The sequence below is a fragment of the Eucyclogobius newberryi genome, unplaced genomic scaffold (assembly GCF_026437365.1).
Source record: "Eucyclogobius newberryi isolate DKJ021-1_F unplaced genomic scaffold, fEucNew1.0.hap1 SCAF_19, whole genome shotgun sequence".
NCBI lineage: Eukaryota > Metazoa > Chordata > Actinopteri > Gobiiformes > Gobiidae > Eucyclogobius > Eucyclogobius newberryi.
Window position 1 is genome coordinate 29,583,367 of NW_027315823.1, and position 20,857 is coordinate 29,604,223.

At 38.0% G+C, this 20,857-nt stretch overlaps 1 protein-coding gene across 1 annotated transcript in view; it reads left to right on the plus strand.

The window, feature by feature from the left end:
* LOC140365974 (cadherin-22) overlaps positions 1–20,857 on the plus strand; it is a 256,099-nt gene that overhangs the window by 131,787 nt on the left and 103,455 nt on the right. The window contains exons 4-7 of the mRNA XM_072452603.1: positions 2,343–2,462; positions 12,522–12,689; positions 17,855–18,036; positions 19,588–19,844. Of these exons, the coding sequence (XP_072308704.1) occupies positions 2,343–2,462; positions 12,522–12,689; positions 17,855–18,036; positions 19,588–19,844 (727 nt within the window). The remainder of the gene's footprint in view (positions 1–2,342; positions 2,463–12,521; positions 12,690–17,854; positions 18,037–19,587; positions 19,845–20,857) is intronic.

The window sequence follows — 20,857 nt, forward strand, 5'->3', positions numbered from 1 at the left end:
CTCATTTGGGTAATTGTGAACAATCACGCTCTGATCTGAAGGCTTTTATGAATCAAACTCTAGTCTGGTTGGAAAGGTCAGTCTCGGGCCGATTGAATCCAACTCTGGCGCAAACTCAAAGGACCAGAAGTGTAACAAAACCAGGAAGTGACCATGAAGTGAGCCACTCTGAGACACACATGAAGCTAAGGATCCAAACAAACTCCAGCGTGAGGTCGATAATGAGACAAATGACATGCAGAAAGATGTGAAAGTAACAGGAGCAGGTCAAAGTCTGTAAGTAGGTCAAAGTCTACAAATTCTGATGATCATGGGAAAATATCTCACAGTTTCCAGTGATTTCTTACAAAAATAGCCTGTTTAAAGCTAAATGGAACCGAACATAAAATAATCAAACTTAAACTGGCTCTAACATGGGAAAAGTGGCCTATATTCGGCCAGTATTAAGCTGTGTGATGATGTCATACCTTCTAGAGCTTGTGATCCAAGGCATTCCGCCCGCCTCGTACTCCAGTTTGTTTATGTGACGCGGATCAAGCAGAGCTCTTGGTCGATATTGGCTGATATTGTACACAGCACCTCTACAGGCGAAAGGGAGATGCATCTTTCTGGACATTTGGTTTGTGTCGCGGGTTTATGGTTTTTATTTAGTCCCCAAAGCAGTGGTAGAGTAGTTACAGTGAACAAGCAGCGACAATCAAACAAAGTCTGTACAGGATCTAAAAACAGGTCTCACTGTGGACTTTACATGCTCTCCTTGGCACTCTGTCCAACAATGAGTAGAGCTCCCTTTAAAACGGGGCAAAACAATTAACAAATGATAGGGGTTAAACACAAAAAGGGCGTAACCCTCAAACGCTTTATGTGTCCGGGCAGTGGGAAAACAGTTTGGACAAGTGAAGGGCCATGATGCAAACCAACCAGAGGCTCCGCAAACGCCAAGAGCGCTCTCGGCTCTGGCTCTTTTGGGCCGTGAGAGCCGGAAAGGCGCGCCGGGGGGGAAATGACGGAGCGGTTAGGACGCACCGTCATAGTTTGATTGATAAAAAGTATATTGTGTTAGTGTACTCCAACCGGAATAAAAACAAGTACAAGTATGATGGAAGTATGAAGTCCTGGCTGAAGCCTGGTTTAGTCCCTGTGTAAAGGTGAGCTGGTGGCCTTTCAACATAAGAGGCTTTTATGAATATGTACTCACTGTGGAAGGATTGGAAACTTGCCTGAAACTAAAAATACAACAAAATCAGACGTATCCCATCAAGCCTGGCTCACGGAGTTAGTCGCCTTAATGGAACAGACCTTTTTTAGCCCTCCTATAGGTTTCTTTGAGACCCACACCACCTTTTGCTATTTGAAAATGCTTGGTGTAGTGTTAAAAGTTTCACGGTAGCATGCATAGACTTCTCTCCCTTTGTGAGTGTTTATGGGTCGGGCTCACCTGCCAACGGCACATATGGAGATGCATTTAACCTAAAAAGGATCTTTAAAAAGCATCTTAAAATGTTCACAGCTACAAGCGAAGATTTAACTAAAGTGTGTGACTAAATCGGGAACTGCGTCTGTGTACTCGCTGCCAGGGGCGTGTGTTTGCAAACTGTTGACAAATAATATGATAAACCGGGTTGGGAATAATGACTGCTGCTTTCAGATTTGAAGCCGACTTGGCTGTGTTTTCTGCCAAAGTGCTGGTAATTGTTCATGGGAATTTGGACGCTTTTAACATTGTTTAAAAGGTACCAAAATTGACTGCATGTTCCCTCTAAAAGCACAAGTGGCAACCAGCTGCTTGTATCTATCAGATTGCCTTTAGTGAAAAGCTTTTAAGATTTCCCTAGCCAACAGGAAATAAAATACTTTGCAGACTGAGAAATAGTGTGTATGATTAAGAATAAACTTTTTGGCTTATTTCTGATCCAGGACGTTCGAGTTCAGTGTGTTTAGGCCGATGAATGAATATAATCTTATCATTTACTGGACATTGTTGGCCCAGATCATCTGATAATGTTCAAATATGTCTTTATATTATGCAGTTGTGTTGGGTTTCTGATCATTTTTATGGCGTTCTAAGAAAATAAATAATGAACCGTCAGACTCTGTATTGACCCTGGCTATCAACAGACACCTACACAAGAAATGATGTTCACTTATTTCACCAAAAGAAATGTAATTGAATAAACAGAACAACAACAACAAAAGCTTCCTGAAGTATTGTGCTGGACTGAACTGAGGCTTTTTGTTCAAAAGTAGGAACACAGGATAGTTCTATTTTGTCTGAAACTTTTACTAAACTTATCTGTCCTCCCAATAGCCTGTCTGACCTTTTTCCTTGTTCTTTCGTCCAGGGACATCTATAATGAAAGTAACGGCCATAGACGCAGATGACCCGACGTACGGCAGCAGTGCCCGGGTGGTGTACAGTGTCCTGGATGCAGAGAGGTTTTTCACCGTGGAGAAACACACAGGTAAAGATCACACAATGATTTACCGCTAGTTCTCTGACTTATGTGGCTGCTATAACCAATTTCTTTCTTTGAGACACAAATTCCCAGTCCAATCAAAAACTGTGGCCAGAAACAAGAAATGATTTGGCCAGAGGCTGGGAGCTTTGCAAAGTTTCAGTCACTGCTCGTACTCCAAATACACATATGGTGTTTTTATTTGGCAAATTGACACGAGCTCAAAAATGCATGCATGTAAAACAGTGTCTAATTTCCTTAATCCACTTTTATTAATTTGTTTTTAAGTTGGCAGCCAGTTTCACTAGCCACATACATGTTCAGTCTAACAGTTATATTGTATGAGAAAAAGAACACATAGTAAATAGTATAATGAGTATACTTTTAATAGCCTTTATAAAGTATCAACAATGATTTAATTAATAATGAACAAATATTATAAAGAAACATTCAGGTTTTGAAACTACTTCATTGATACCCTAAACCTGACTCCGAACCCCTAATCCCAAAATTAAATAGTTAGAAAGCCTGAAGAATTCTATTCATTATGAATAAAGTGTTTGTTCATGCTTTATTAAGGCTAATTAATGCATAGTTATAATAAAGGGCATAATGTAGCTTTAAATTAAAAAAAAATTGTACAGTTTTGTATTCAATTCAATGGAATAAAAGAGGCATTGTTGGACATAAAGTAGGTACAACTTTAAAAGTCAATGTTGCTTTTTAGCCAGAGAAGAATATGTTAAAGGCGCAATGGACGATTTTTCGGCGATTTGAGAACGCAGGCGGAAGTGCGCATGTGCACTCCCCCATGCGGACTGATACAACACACACGTGCGTTTGTTTATTAGCGCAACGGAGCGCATCGCATCTCTCGTCTCCTGTAGATTTCTGTCCACTTCTGCGTCAGCTCAAACTGTCTTTCTCCGTCTTCATTTTGCCCCGTACACTGAGGGAACTATATTATGATAGATCCATGCACTTAGGCACGCGGAAACGTGGGGACGAGCCTGACGCGGCTGCAGGTGAGCGGTAGGTGCGTTTTATGATTGATACGTGGCAGGACAAATGATTTATCCACGCCACGAGGAAATATGATAAAAAATTGCTGAAAAAAATCGTCCATTCCACCTTTAAGCAAATGTAGTGCAACTGGTAGAGCATTTGACTTTCACCAGGCTCGCCCGTGTTCAAACTCTGCCAACCCCTGTATTTCATACAAATACAATTAATCATTGTTTTATTTATTTTTTCCTGTCTACATAGAAAATACTGTAGGCAGGACCTGGGCCAGCCAAGTGGGAGCTCAGTCCTCTACAAATCACATTTGCTGCAGAGTGAATTAATATACTTTGGCTGTTACCAACACTCCACTTGGTGGTTATTTCATTTCACCAAATGAAAAAAAAAACTTTTGTTACTAAGGTTTTTTCTTTGCTTGCCTCCCAGGGTTTCTGAATAGCTGATTGAGGAGAGTTAACATAAAGTGGCCCACTAACATTTGACATTTACAATTGTCACTTTGAGTGCCTTAACTGTAGAAAAGCGCTGTATAAATGTGACCGTTTAGCATCATGGTGGTTAAAAGTTGTAGAAAAGCATTTCACCCTGGAGAGACGCAGAGACCACGAGAATGGACTGTTGGGCAAGCTTTATTACGTGGGTTATTTGGCGGTCAGACCCCGGCGGAAGATGTTGCGATCATGGGCACTCCATGATCTATTTGTATTAGATGTCTCCCCTGGAGCCTGGAGACTGGTGGTGGTAGATATGGAGAGAAGGTAGTGGATGAGGGGAATGTAGAGGAGGAGCTGGGGAGGTGGTGGGTCGCAGTACGGTTTGAGCGGCCGAGCCATCTGCCTGAGGGCTTAAATGCGACCGCCTGGGCGCTGATTGGAGCGGGGAGGAGTCACTTGAGAGCGTTGATTGGGGATGAGGAGCAGGTGCAAGGGCCATGGTGCAGACGCCCCGTGACCTTTCACCCTCCTTCTTGGCCGGGAAAAACTGCATAACCTCTTTGGGATAAGCGCAGAAACCTGGAAGAGTCCATGGTGAAGTGAGGGATCTGACTCTCACAGACGGACATGCGGGCGCCGCTTGAGTGCGATGATGGCGCTGGGGAGAGGGGTCCTTCCATGGTGGCCGACGCCCGGACTGGGTGCGTTGGTTGAGCTGGGGAGCGGGTGGCCTTGACGTAGATGGGTGGAGTTAGGTCTTCCAGGCTGAATTTACACAGGCTTCATTAGTGGATAGAGCACTTTGTTTCTCTGTTGGTGGCACTGCTCAGATGATAATAAGTATCTCCACAGGACCGACCACCACTTACACTTGTTTATCTATTTAGTGCCTGAAATAAGGAACCGATATATCATTTGAGGCGCTGTCACTACACAATATGAATCTGTCAGGGGTGTCATCTCTGCGTGTAACGTTTCACCTATTTCTTTGATGTGCACATATACCTCCACATTGATTGGCGTTCAGGTAATTGTTCTCAAACCAGGCCATGTATTGATGCAAACTCGCATCCACACGTAAATGATTGATTATATCTAGATACTGGAAAAATATAGGTTATACATACAAAAAGCACAGCTTTCTATTCATTATTTTTGGTCAACATGTGCACCTAATGCAGTGTTGCTGTTGCTGGCGAGTTATGTCAAAGGTGGAAGCGCCGGGGAAAGCGAAGATTTAAGAGGTTTTGTTTGAGTGATAATGCTTCTGAGTTTACAAGGACCATGATTGCATGAATAAGACCACCGCTGATTGTAGTCTATGTAAATATCTGATGAAATATGACACTTTGGGGTGCAAACTGAAACTATCCAGGAATTTGAGCAGGGACAGCACCAAGCTATGTAGTAAAACAGACACTAAAGGCGCAGCTGCCTTGTGTTTTGTAAAACACAATCTTAAATCACGTTGTGTCCAAAAATTACAGCTAAAAATGTAAAGTATCTTTATCAAAGCAAAATGGACTCCAAACTGGACAGAGAAAAGAGAGAGCATCTTAAGCACAGGATTGATTACAAGCATATTCACCACAAGTTAATTGCATGTTTTAGAATTGATGTGTCCTTGTATATTTCTTGTAGTTTTATAAAAAAAAATGCAAGCCTGCAGTAATGTAGGAGCATGGTCATTTGGGTATAATGGTTTTCCCTTCATCATTATTACTTAGAGTTGTAGTGTCATCCATTTAAGCGTCATCGTTGTAAGGCTTGAGCGGTCCAATGTCCATTTAAAGAATTATTTAAATGTATTTAAAGAAGAAAAAGTATACTCTAAGATGGCTATTAGGAACGTTGCAAAACATGTCGTCGAGCTCATCTATAGTATGTGTAAATTCTGACAACACTGGCTATATGAATATTTCCACTTTTGAACAATCCGATCTATCCATGTAAAAGTGTCCCTATAGATGTGGGACGCGCCGTAGCTAGCTGCTATAGGACCTGACCCTGCGTCTTTGAGTACTAGCTTAGCGTTGCTGTTGCCTTTAAATGCCCCTCAAGGGAACCGCACAAAAGTTCTAATCATTCCTTTTTTCGGATTGGCCGCTTTGATTCGGTCGGCCTGGTGCCTGGATGATAAATGGCTCTGCTTTGGTGGGACTATAGCTTGGAGACTAGATGGGTCATTCCCGCTGCTGTCGGGCTAACCCGCACTGTAGCTCCAGCCCCCTCGCTTCATGTTTGGTAGGCGGACAGACCGGCCTAATAGGTGTATGTCAGAGAGGTCAAAGCCAGGAGGAGACAGAACAGCTGTGGAACAGGGTTCATTAATATTACCTTGTGTGGGCTTCTTGGTTTGGGATCTGTTAGTACTGCTGTGTACAGTTCGAATGTATTTACTATTTTTAGTATTAGAGACTTCCTTAAATTAAATTCAAACACAATATGTTTACAGAATATGATAAATTGACTTTTTAACCAAGATTTTAACCATTTCATAATGTTAAAACACACTCATTCAGTGTGTAAAACATCAAATCAACAGGACAGCATTTTACGTTCCTGACCAGTTTTAGAATGATCTTTTATCAGAACTAGTTTAAGACCACATTGTAACATGAAGAAAGCTTTTTGTGATTAATATTACATTATATAGTCTAAAATGTAGTCTTTTTTATTATCATTGTGGTATCCAAATGGATACTGAGCAATTTCTTAGTACTCCAATCAATTTTGTGACACTAATTGAGCTTCTTTCATGTTTCTTTCATTAATCTTAGTTTAGTTTATTTATTTAATGAGGCAGTGCATTGTACCAGGTTGTAGCCAAAGCTCTGAGCACTGAGCCCCATATACACACATCAGTCCACATTATGGGAGCAAGTATGCTTTGAGAGTAGCCATTTTTTTTGCCAGGCCTGATAGTTTGTACACGTGATCAGCTCTGTTAACATATTCCACTGACCCAAACCCAAACCAGATGCTGTCCTGTGTTTAGGGGTTCTGCACTCGCCCCGCACCGTCGATCGAGTGGCTCAAGATGCTATTTCGGAGCAATCTTGTTTACGAGGTCCTAATGCTGCAGAAGTCACTCAGTTTCAATTTGCCCCAAAATTGTGAGTGCTTCGAATCATCACTTTCATTTCCATCATCCAATTTTGTTCATACAACTGCATGCTTACAGTGGGTCCATGGCCACAACAGTTTTTTTGCACATTTAATATTGCATTAGAAAATTTGGTCAATGACAAACAAATGCTATTTTACGACCAATTGAATCATTATACAAAAGAGTTTTCAAAAATATAATTATCCAAGTAAATTCAAATGAGCTTGTTCAATTCATAAAAGTTGGGAAGGTCTTTCTCAGCCCTGAATGAGTTTATGAAATGAGAAACCAGCGCGTCTCCTCGAGGTGATTGTGCAGTTCCTTTGAGACGCACAGCCTTCAGTCAACAAGTGCTGTCAGTCAAAGGCTCAGAGACTTGGAACAGCATCAGCCGCTCTCAGAGACATTAAACTCATTTAAGACAAACCTCAAACGTTGGCTCAAGAGGAACCAGGTCTGTGATCATTGATTCTGAAGAGATTTTTAACTCCAATACAAATAACAACATTAAACGTGTGCGCAGTGTATGTGCTGTGTGTTTTACATTTATATGCCCTGTCCCTTTTAAATAAATACATTACAAAAATCTAACAAAGTATGAGGTGTGCTCCTAGAAATCATTGGCTCAAATTTCTTTTCATATCTGTCAATTGGGTATGAGACAGTACCGTATTTTCCGGACTATAAGTTGCACCGGAGTATAAGTCGCACCAGCCAAAAAATGCATAATAGAGAAGAAAAAACATATATAAGTTGCACTGGAGTATGAGTATATAAGTATAAATGTTGCACCCCGAAAAAAGGTGCGACTTATAGTCCGAAAAATACGGTAAAAGTGCACTATGTACTGTAACGTTTTTGGTGGAGGGTCGCCACTTGTCACATGAATATGTTATTGCTTTCTGTGGAATGTCCCACAGTACAGCATTAAATATATCTACCTCCACGCCAAGTTACAGGTCAGATCTGTGGAGAGGTGAGCCCACTAACAGTAATGATAAGAATGCATGATTTCAAGACAAAGTATATGAATAAAAATGCATGTTTAGTTACTTTTAATGCCGTGCTGTGGAACATTTCAGGTAGTGCATTCTGTTTGCATAGAGACAAATCCATTATTATGCGTTTGATAGGAATCTAGTCAAACAGATAACAAGTTAATGTGAATGCCATTGTATTATTTTTGAAACATCTTATTATCATTTGTTTGCTCTGAGTCACCTTTCTTTCAGGTGTGAATCTGTAGTTTATTGGCTGACATAAGAGCCAATTTGTTTTGTCTGAGATAATATAAAAGCAATTAATTTCCCATGCTATACACAGAACAACAAATCACAACTAAAAACCATTCATGACTAAGAGTTGCCTAAGGTCTTAAAAACATGGACGAAATAAACTCATTTTGATCCATGTGGGCTCCAGTGGCATTGTGAGTGTATCCACTGGTTCACAGTGCAGGAAATGTTTTCATCGCTCGGGGGAATAAAAAACACAATTTAGAAAAGAAAAATAATGGCATATCAACTATTTGTTTGTGCTTTCACCTAACAATCTGAAGCACTTGTTGTGGGACTTGATGGTACTATAATGTAACCGTTAATGTTTTAACTTTTTGAATAAATGGTTATTATTATGCAAAAATGTGTTTCATTCAGCTCAAAAACATTATCTACCGTATTTTCCGGACTATAAGTTGCATCTTTTTTCATAGTTTTGGCCGGGGTGCGACTTATACTTATATTTATACTTATGTATTTATACTTATACTCTGGAGCGACTTATATGTGATATTATTAGTTATTTTCACACTTGCAACTGCATTTCATACTCCGGGGTGACTTATATATGTTTTCTTCTTCTCTATTATGCATTTTTTGGCTGGTGCGACTTATACTCCGGTGCGATTTATAGTCCGTAAAATACAGAATGTCAGTATATACTATTGTAGGTTTATCAGTTCTCAAATTGCCTCCACTGCATTGTTGTTTAGCCTGGCAGAAATTGAATTTAGTTTCATGCAACAATATTTTACTTGTCAATGTTTTTTGCACAGACACAATTCTCACGTCAGCTGAGACTTGTAATGCTGTACAATACATCACAATTGAATCATAACCAACAACTGAATTGCTGCAATTATGTATTTGGTTTTGATAGAATGTTCAATACGAACAAAAAAATATCCTGTCTTTTTCGGAAAATGAACAACAGTGAAAGACGCTTCACAAAACAAAAGCAATCATAGAAAGATAATCAAACAAACTGTACTCAAAAGATGAAAACAACAAATCACTGTTTCATGGGATTCGTGTAGTAGTTTATTTGTATTTTTTATTCATTTTTATTTTTTAAATGCCCTAGATGCATACTGTATGTGATTTAAGTTATACTTCAGGAGACACTTAAAGGTGGTATGGACGATTTTTTTCAGCAAATTTTTTATCATATTTCCTCGTGGCGTGGATAAATCATTTGTCCTGCCACGTATCAATCATAAAACGCACCTACCGCTCACCTGCAGCCGGGTGTGGTTCGTCCCCACGTTTCCGCGTGCCTAAGCGCATGGATCTATCATAATATAGTTCCCTCAGTGTACGGGGCAAAATGAAGACGGAGAAAGACAGTTCGAGCTGACGCAGAAGTGGACAGAAATCTACGGGAGACGAGCGATGCGATGCGCTCCGTTGCGCTAATAAACAAACGCACGTGTGTGTTGTATCAGTCCCAACTTATGAGTTAGTTTTGTGGCCAATCAATATGAAAAAAATCCTCCACAGTCCAGAACGTATTTTTCCCATGTTTTCTCACTAAAACAACAGCACCTTTAAAACTAGTGGAATGTCATGCACTTGCTGTATAAACATGTATATATTTCGCTGTCGGAGGCATGGCGTCTGGAGTTATGGATTGGACTATTTCTAACAGGCCTTATTTGCATGTTTCCCCTCTGGCATTCACACGATGAAAAAGGACATGTCATTTGTCGCCCTCTTTTTGACGCCGCTGCTACATGCTACAGTATTTTGGTAACTCATACAACATAGCCGTTAGCTAAAGTGTGACTGAAGTCATTGAGTTGTGTACCCAACACAAAGCAGACCTCAGGCAGAGTGACGTAGAAGCCAGAGCAATGCATTGGGAGCGAGTGTGAGGTGAAAAATCCTGCGTGGGCGAAATAAAATGATAGTTTCAGCCAAAGAAAATGAAGTGTTTTGGTGCTGGGCCAATGTACAAAACACATACTAAAAACTAGTGTGTTTCTCCTATTATCATGTCAAAATAAGAGATTGTCAGATAAAATCTCAGTCTCTTGAGTGAATTTATTCTTGACTTCTCACTCTTTACTGATGGTTGATTTGAGAGATGAAAATACATGTAAAATTTGAAAAGCTATGTGTAACTGGACTCTATGTTTACCCGTATTTAGCATGCAATGATCAAACCGCAATTAATGAATATACTTTGAAATAATGTTCTTTTGAAAACTAGTTATAACGCTTTTATGAGCAATTGTTATTTGTTTATAAGCACTACTATAAGTATTTTTATAAGCACTACTATAAGTATTTTTATATAAGCACTACTATAAGTATTTTTATAAGCACTACTATAAGTATTTTTATAAGCACTACTATAAACATGTTTATATAAGCACTACTATAAGTATGTTTATAAGCACTACTATAAGTATTTTTATAAGCACTACTATAAGTATTTTTATAAGCACTACTATAAGTATTTTTATAAGCACTACTATAAGTATTTTTATAAGCACTACTATAAGTATTTTTATAAGCACTACTATAAGTATTTTTATAAGCACTACGATAAGTATGTTTATAAGCACTACTATAAGTATTTTTATAAGCACTACTATAAGTATTTTTATAAGCACTACTATAAGTATTTTTATAAGCACTACTATAAGTATTTTTATAAGCACTACTATAAACATTTTTATATAAGCACTACTATAAGTATTTTTATAAGCACTACTATAAGTATTTTTATAAGCACTACGATAAGTATGTTTATAAGCACTACTATAAGTATTTTTATAAGCACTACTATAAGTATTTTTATAAGTACTACTATAAGTATTTGTAGATGGCTTATGAGAGCTCATAAGAACATTAATTAGCTGCTTATTGAACTGATTCCAATAACTAAGTGGCAAATGCTTATAAATGCCTTATAAGTGCTTATTAACAAATAAGTAGTGCTTATTAATGCCTTAGAGTAGAGAAAGAAAAACACTTTTACTACAGCTTTAATACTATATTGTACAGTGTAACTGTACTCTTATTTCGGTAAAAGTATTGTTTTTTTGCACAGCTCCTTCAGACACTATTTAGTGGTCTATGATTTGCAAATTCCAGATTTCGTTTTTGATACGTCTAGTTTCAATTCAATTCAATTTATTTTTGTAATGCCCAAAATCACAACAATAGTTGCCTCTTTTTGTTTTGTCCCGAGAATGACCCTAAAAATCATTTTATATTAGTTTCCAAAACTGATAGTAGTTTCTTGGAACAGTACTTTGTGTTTCTACTACTAGTTTTTTTTTTATGTATGGAGAAAAATTGCCAATCACAGGCTTGTACTGAAAAAAGGATTTTATTCTCATTTTTGGTACCACTTTATATTACCTACTCCTTAATTTGCCTTAACAAAGCATGAACAAAATACAATTCTTAATTAACATTTAGTTTATTAAGCATGATTCAGGCTTAGTAACAAGTTAATTTAGGTTAAGATTAGGGTTAGGAATTAGAGTTAGATTATTAGTTAAGTAATTACTAAGGCTGTTCATTATTAATTAATCATTATTAAAGTCTTTGTTCATGCTTTATATAAAGTGTTACCTTATTTATTTTTTCATTAGTGAATTACTACCACTAAATAATATTTCAAATCAGACGCACTTTGCCTGACCCTACAACCTGCTCTTGGTGCATTTTACCACTCCAAGTTTCAAAAATATTGTCATCATAATTGCCAATGAAATCCCTTTTTACCTTCAGCACATTCCGGTGGAGAGCGACATGAACGCACCGGTCTATTCCCCCAAAAATATTGCTCACTACATCTCCATCTCAATTCATTTATTTTATCGCTACAAGCTCCAACTCTCCCGTACCGTACCGAATACCTCCAAACCCACTTCTCGGATTGCAGCGCCTCGGTCTCCATACAAGGCCGTTATGTGCCGTTCGGGCCACGGTTGAGGCATACCTTCATTCCCCTTCTATATATTATTCATTTTAATACAGCCGTGCCATAAAATCTGCGTATGTGCAGAGGCAAGTACACGACACAATCTTTCCCATCCAGTCTGCCGAGGTGAAATAGGAAGCGGGACCTCGTAATGTAGTGCTTAGCAGAAGTTGATATGCGAATAGCGGCGGCAGATATACTCGGTTATTATATTGCCTTTAAGTGCCAACCGGTAATGTGTCCGTATATATATATATTTTTTTCTTCTTTCTCCATCTTTAGGAACCATCATGACGGCGGTGGCAGATTTGGACCGTGAAACTCAAGATCGCTATGAGCTGGTCGTCAAGGCAACAGACATGGCAGGACAACTGGGCGGGCTCTCGGGCTCCACCACGGTGACCATAGTGATCACCGACGTTAATGACAACCCGCCGCGCTTTCCGCAGAGTGAGTATATCTGTCTGCGCACCCTTGGGCTCGTACAGAACAAGGTTTAAGGGGCAAATGGACAAAATCCCCCCCAAAAAAGAACAAAATCCATCATAACTGCAAAGATAGAGACAGGAAAATAAGGCAGTTAAACGACCAAGACACTCAAATATCTTTATGTGAACTGTTCGACTGATTTTTTACCCTGGAATGCTGTTACTTTTACTCTATTAAGTTGAAGTAAAACATATATTTGCACTTGCCTTGCCACCAAACAATCCATAAACTCAATAGTAATTCTCATATAAAAAGCACCCTAAAATCACAATGGAAAGTAAATGCAAACTGTAACATATTGTCATATGGGTAGTGTTGGGAAGTAACGGAATACATGCACAGAAAATACATATACAGAATATGAATTTAGTGTATTCTGTACAGTTGTTCTTTCTTTTGGTGGTATTGCAGTACTTTCCTAAAATCAGAGGAACGCATTGTCGTATTTAATTAGGAAGTGTAGGCTTTGAATTGCACTGAAATAGTGAGAAAACTAGAAGCAGATATTGTGATTTTTCTTTCTCTACTTTATGACAAAGGTTCTCTTATCTTATAAATAAAGGCAGAACAACAAATGAAACAAAAACAAAAAAAGCAGTGTCACATCATGTTTTCACAGTATAATAATGAGCACCTCAATATAGTTCAGAATACAGTACTCTAATATCTAGTATTCAGAATATAGTACTCTAATATCTAGTATTCAGAATACAGTACTCTAATATCTAGTATTCAGAATACAGTACTCTAATATCTAGTATTCAGAATATAGTACTCTAATATCTAGTATTCAGAATACAGTACTCTAATATCTAGTATTCAGAATACAGTACTCTAATATCTAGTATTCAGAATACAGTACTCTAATATCTAGTATTCAGAATACAGTACTCTAATATCTAGTATTCAGAATACAGTACTCTAATATCTAGTATTCAGAATACAGTACTCTTAGGCAATTAGGCAAAGTAATGTTACACAAATGTTAGCATTTTAATGCAGGTATTAATTATTCTGTAACTACGTACAATTTCAAAGTATTCTTCCCAACACTGCATAGTGGCAACATTCAATGTAAAAGTGAATTATATGATGGTCAGTCGCCTCTTTTTCCCTGTTTGGCATCAATTATGTCAATCTTGCATTTATTCAATTACAGGCTTTTCTGTAGCGGAAAATACTGTTGAGCGGGTCGTCCTTCCATGGCTCCATGTTGGTTGAGTATAATTACAGATAACATAGTTTTTCCATCCAAAACACATTTATTTTGTTCACTTTTTGGCGCGTAGTTTTTTATTTGACAGGACAGCTGAGCGTGAAACGGGGATGAGAGAGAACGGAGGACATGCAGTAAACTGTCCGAGCCGGGATTCAAACTCACGACACAAATGGAGCCTTTAAATACCCACATCCAGTTTTGTTGTGTGAAAAGTACAGTATTTTTACTTTTTGTACTCCACCACTGACCATGGCGAAGTGTATTTTTATCTTACAACACCTCAAAAAGCACGTAATCTCTTGTGAACACCATTTATAACCTAAAGGATAAGCCAGAGAGCAAGTCAGACAAGAAACGAACAATAGTAAATAACAGCAGAACGTTGTAGGCAGCATCTAATGAGGGGAGACATCCAAACAAGATAAAAGATGCACTAAATTGTTCTCAACCTGTAGGCCACTGACACCGATAAACCATTTTGTCATCAACTTCCGTTAAGTAGCTTCCGGCGAGTTCCCCAACTTTTAAATTCATTGCACAGTCGCTAAAAGTGCAAACAAAATGACAGAAGTGAAGAGGTGGTGCGGTTCAGAGCACAAAGGATCCGTCTCTTTGTGGCACGACTTGAGAAGAATCAATATGGATGATAGCAGCCGCACTGTAATGTTATGGACTTATCACAGTGTTTCTGGAGCTGAATGATGTCAATACAGTGCTTGATTGCAACAGACATGGTATCTGCTCCTTCTGTACCACAAAACTTGAATGAAGTCATAATAATGTGTGGATACTTTTACTACAATCTAACTTTTGACAGTAAGATGTTTCAAATCTTTTTTATGTCATTTTAAGCCACATATTTGTGATCATTTTTCCCCATTATTGAGCAAACAACAGAACACAGAACAGAGTCACATTAGCCAACTAACCAAAGGCTTATTTATTTGTAGTAAACATTCTCTGCAGTTGCCATTTGGCTTTTACGCACATATTTAAAGTGAAGAGGTCCTGACGCCTACTTGTATTTTGTACTTTGCCTTTGTAACTCATCACAGCCAGATGGGTTGAAAGGAACATATTAATTTTTTAGTCCTGAATTTAGAATGAAACTATAGCATACATAAACAGTATTTCACACTTTGTTCATCGTAATATTGATGCAAAATGGCTCAAAAACCCCACAAACCACACATTCCGGTGGGTCTGTACAGACCTTGTTGGCTGTGACTGCATTTATTCCATTTCATCTACCCTCTGATCAGCTGTGCTCCTGGGAAGGTAAAAGAAAGAAAGCTATAACTCATTGATTTTCAGTCAAATCAACCATTCAAGGTCAGATTGTACACCAAACCTTCAAATAAAATAAAACATAAAATGCTGGGCCTTATATAGGCATTCTTCCTAAACTATGTTTTTAAATTCCAAGTCCCTAATTTTTTATATATATTTTTTGTTAAATTAGTTTCTGCTTTAAAAAAAAATAATAATTCAAAACCAACAAGTGTTCAGTCTGTTGTGTGTCAGTCCAAACCTCCAACTGCAGCTTTACTCCTTATACTTACCATGGAAAATCTAGGTAGGATTTCAAATCTGATTTTCCTCAGGGCAGAGCTTTTTCCTACTCATAATTAGAGTTAATCAGAGAACTGAAGCCAAAAGTCTCAGCTTCACAAAGAGTTCAGACAATTGTTTGTTTTCCAAATGGTTCAGGAGCAGCTTCGGTTTGAACTGGGAGGCATCATTGTTAGTATTAGGGAAAATCAGCCGTAATGATAAAGGTATGAGCCAGAGTCAGTTTAAATCTTTTTTTAATTTTGCAAGTAAATTAGGAGAAGTGGACAAAGATAGGGGGTAGGTTAAATCAGGACTTTTCAAAGAACACCAGCCTACTTAAAAAATCACATAAAACGTTTGCATAATATGTCCCTTTAATGTGAAAAACATACAATGATAATGTATTAACTTGTAACATGTAAATCAAGCTGTTTGATTCAGGAGAGTGAGCCCACAACTGCAGCTAAAATACACAATGATATGCTATTGTTCTCGCATTAGTTATTTGTTTTTTAACTCTAGAAATTAATATTTTAACTTTTAAAAAACATTAATTCCCTAACCAAATAAATGGCACCACAATTACCTTAACAAATGCACTTTCCCGTCATGATAATAGACTTGTTGCACATTAGCATTTGAGCAATTCCCCAAAAGCAGCAATAGTTTTTTTTTATCTCAATAAAGCCATTTGCATGATGAATACCTCAAAGCAATTTCCTTGAAAACAAATAGTGTTTTGCCTCCTTAGAGACGTTTGCCACTTAATTCCATCCTCTTTCTTGGAGTCTTTAAACCATAACACCATTACTTTTGTTGCAGATGGGAGACGTTTGCTGACAGTCACCTGATTATATTAGATGTGTCTCCCCACACCATTTCTGTTTCAATCCTCGTTTCTCATCTCGCTGAATCTTATTTACTCAGTCAGAGGGATAAACTAGGTAGGATTAGAGTGCAGTGCAGACTCTAGAAGGCTTCAATGATTTATCTGTGGTTATGAAGCGATAGGCATGGGCAGGCTTAATAACATATCCAATTAGTCATGAAATTGTTTAAAAAAAAAATGTATTGGATGTTTGAAGAGTGTAATTTTTGATGGGATTAATAATAATAATGACACTGGTAATTCACAGTGCGCAGCTTTGTTCAGATATTTATCAAAGTAGTTATTGGAAGCTGTGCAACCTTTGAATATTGAGTATTAGAATGCACATCGGTATTGAGTTCATATCTTCCCCACACAGCTCTATTGGTTTACAAATACATTTTTACAAGTAATACATATGGACATGCCACATCTTATATAAAGTTCACTACCTCTAAAAAAATTATATCTATATTTATATTTTTGCATTGTATCTAAATTTGTATTGATATTGTATGAGTATTTAACAATACAGTCGACCAAACAAAACATTTTCAAAAGAACATACTGAAAACAGCGATGAGGCAGTAAATTAAGAGTTAAAATTATTAAAGGAGGGAAAAAATATTCTAGTTCCTGTATTGGGCATAATTATACTGTACTTATCTTTTCTTAACATGTTTTTTAAGGTCTCGGTCAATATAAAAAGCTGGATATGTACATCCCTATTGAGTATATTGTAAAACAAAAATGTGAAAAAGCTGCTAATGGTGCAGGTTGAAATGTTACTTATGTGTTTGATTCACATTTTCTGCAGTACTTGAACCGTAACCAAGACCACGGCTTTACAGGCGTGTTTTAGCACATTTCTGATGAATAACACAATTGTATCTGATTTATGTACGCCACTCACCCCGTATTGTACTTCAAAGTGCTTCACATAACTGGAAAAGATGCATTCAAATCTGATAAGAACATAAGAACATGATGATATACTGCATTTTTTAATAGTTTAATGGTGGCTGGTTCTGTTGTCATTGTCAACACACATAATCTACTGTCCCACCCCTTAAGTACAGCCATTCAAATACATACATTACTTATTACATTATTTATATTTTCTTTCTTAGATATTTGAGGACTTTTGCCCATTCAAACGATATAATATTTAGTTTTGAATTGTTAATTGCTACATTCTCATCACTCTGAACCACATGGAAAGCCTGGTCAGGGAGCAAACTCTTCTCACAATCAATACAAAGAAGTTGTGTGAAGAAAAACTGTTACTTTTAACAACTCGTAATGTTATGGTTATGGAATTTCGGAAGGCCTGGCTGGCAGTACTACCAATCTTTTTTCTCAATCTAGTTTGAATTTAAGAGAATTTCTATTGCTAAAAACTGTGAATTTTGAGAACTTGGAATCGCTTGAATGCTGAACAACCTTTTAAAAATCTCGAATTCCTTTCCGCTTGTTCTTTGACAGAGATGTACCAGTTCACGGTGTCGGAGGGCGCAGCCGTGGGCACTCCGGTGGGGCAGGTGATGGCGACGGACGCGGACATGGGCGAAAACACCGACATGACCTATCTGATCAAGGAGGGCGGCGATCTCTTCAAGGTCACCACCGACGCAGAGACCCAAGAAGCGGTGGTCTCCGTCAAGAAGGTCAGTGCTGCTTTTGTTTTCCCGTTTTTGGCCAAAGCTTTAATATCATCCTACCAACCTCAAACACGGATGTTATCGTCGAAAGCCGTTCAGAACTCGCACTCTTCTGGCACCTTTCAAGAAGATCCACATTTCTCTGCAATAAATCAATATGTTTTTTTTGGTCTAGTTAAGCGATTTAACTTCGTTCTTTTAGCGTACTCTTTGTGCAATAGACTGGACATTGACGTTCTGATGTTCAATGGTCCTGTGTTTGGCAGGAGCTGTCAGAGCCGCTCTTACAGGGTTGCACTAGTTCAGCCGCCTGTCACACAGTGCACTCTTTCTACCATGGCAACAGGATTAGCATACGCCACAAACAACAACACCCAAGATATTATCATTTCTCGCCATGTTTATTTGAACGTTTCACCGGCTTGCAGACAACAGGACCAGGTACGCAATTAAGACCGATCATAAGACTCGTTAAAAGGACAAATTGCTCAAATAGATGCTTTGGACACTTGCAATGAAGAGCTTGTTTGTGTGATTAAGTATTTCGTACAGTCTTTTGTTCCAGAAGAAAAGGGGAGAGAGTACATAGCTGGTAGGGCTGGGTATTTCCTTACAATACAATACAATACAATACAATACAATTTTGATGCAGGGTCCATGATTCCATATTCAGGAGCTTGATGTGTGTCTTTATTTTGTCACGATATGACACAATCATAATACATAGGGCCTGATCTTTTTACACAGTTTTATGGTTCAATATTGTATGGAGCTGCAGTGAATTTGTTCAAATAGATTCACAGATGACGTTCATACAAATGTGAGAAACTAGCTGGAAATCAGTCTGGCATTTGTAAAAGTGCAAATGCAAATGAATGTCTTGGGTTGTAATAAAAAATTCCATTCCTTTTTCAAATCAATCAGCATCAAAGCTGGTGTAATACTGGTGCCAGCTTTGTCTGTAAGTTAGTCAGCAAACACATGCACAAAACCACATGAATGTCCATTTTCACTTTCCAATAATGAGCACAAGACCTATAATTACACTTCTAGCTGGTTTCGGAAACTTTATAAAACTACTAGGTTATTGAACTATTTTGCAGACGTTGTTGGATTGAAAACATCTATATAAGGGACATTAGATACCACATAGCTGCTTAGCCTCTTAATGGTTTAATTTATCTAAATCTCTATAGTAATAATGAATGTGACCTCCATACCATGAATGTTTACCTCCATACTAACATTCACTTCACCTATTGAGACTTATCTTCTTGTTCATTACAGAACTATAAAAAGAATGCTTCATATAATTCTTTGAACTGCACTTTCTTAGGGAATGTTAACTACATTTTTTTTTTTTTTTTTCAAGTGAATGGATTCAAACAAAACCCTATTCACGATTATGTGACATCTGTCTTTGAGCACTCAACTATCGTTTGAATAGGAGACAATGAATAAGTTCCTCGCTCAATTATCTCATGTCGATTTTCAATAAAAGGTAAAAGCCTGACGAAAGCTGACTTATATATAACTCTCTGTTTCCTTACCTTTCAGCCACTGGACTTCGAGACCAAGCGCACGCACAATGTCGTGGTGGAGGCGGTGAACAAGCACGTGGACCCTCGTTTCGTGGACCTGGGCTCCTTCAGGGACCAGACCATCGTCCGAGTGAGCGTCACGGACATCGATGAGCCGCCAAAGTTCCAGCCAGCAGAGGGCACTGTGTTGGAGGTGCAGGAGGATACCAAAGTGGGGGCGCTGGTGGGTGTGGTCAGCGCTCGGGACCCGGATGTGATGAACAAGCCTGTCAGGTAGGACCACGTAGTCATTCACACGAGGACAAACTCATTGTTTGGGATAATAAAGTGCATAAGACAGGATTTCATGTATTGTATTTCGAGTTATTGCTTTGTTTGATGGGATAGTCCTCGTGATGAATATTTGTCATAGTTTTACATCAGTCAAGTTGCAGTTTGTGCATAAAAAAATTAACAATGAAACTCATCCATGTCATCAAAAGTTGACATTCCATCCAAAATGCAGGAAGAGGAACACGGATGAGGAGATGTGTAACTCGTACATTTTTTTTTTTTAATTGCTGAATAGTTGCATAGGAGACCATATCAGCCAAATCTCTTAATATAAAATAATATAATACTTAAATATTTAACACAATTAAGTTTGGCTGCTCGGAATGCTATATGTATGAAGTTTGGCCCGCTGAGCAAAGAAAAGAGAAAAGTTTAAACAAGTATTTAACAAAAATACAGGTGTTTTTAGGTGTTATCATTTGTCAAATCATATTTATTGCGTAATTTATATGGCTTTTGGCCCTTGTTTACATAATGGTTGCTAGGTAACGGTTGTGGCATTGCCTCTACCTATGACACATCTGCCACTCGTGTCCGAGCAGGAAGTAACATTATAAACGTCTCCAAAATTGTGGAAAATAGGCAAAAAGTTCAGTAAAATCTTAAATATGTTCAGTGAAATGTGTAGCCTAACCTGACATACGCACTTTATTATCTATATAAGGTTATTTAAGTAGTACAGTAGGGTTGATTTTGAAGAACCTCCGAGCCTTTAAAATGAGTGTGTGTTCATGTAAGTGCATGTGCATGTATGTGAGTATGTATGTGTGTATGTATGTATGTGAGTATGTATGTGTGTATGTGTGTGTGTATGTGAGTATGTATGTGTGTATGTATGTATGTGAGTATGTATGTGTGTATGTGTGTGTGTATGTATGTATGTGAGTATGTATGTGTGTATGTGTGTGTGTATGTGAGTATGTATGTGTGTATGTATGTATGTGAGTATGTAT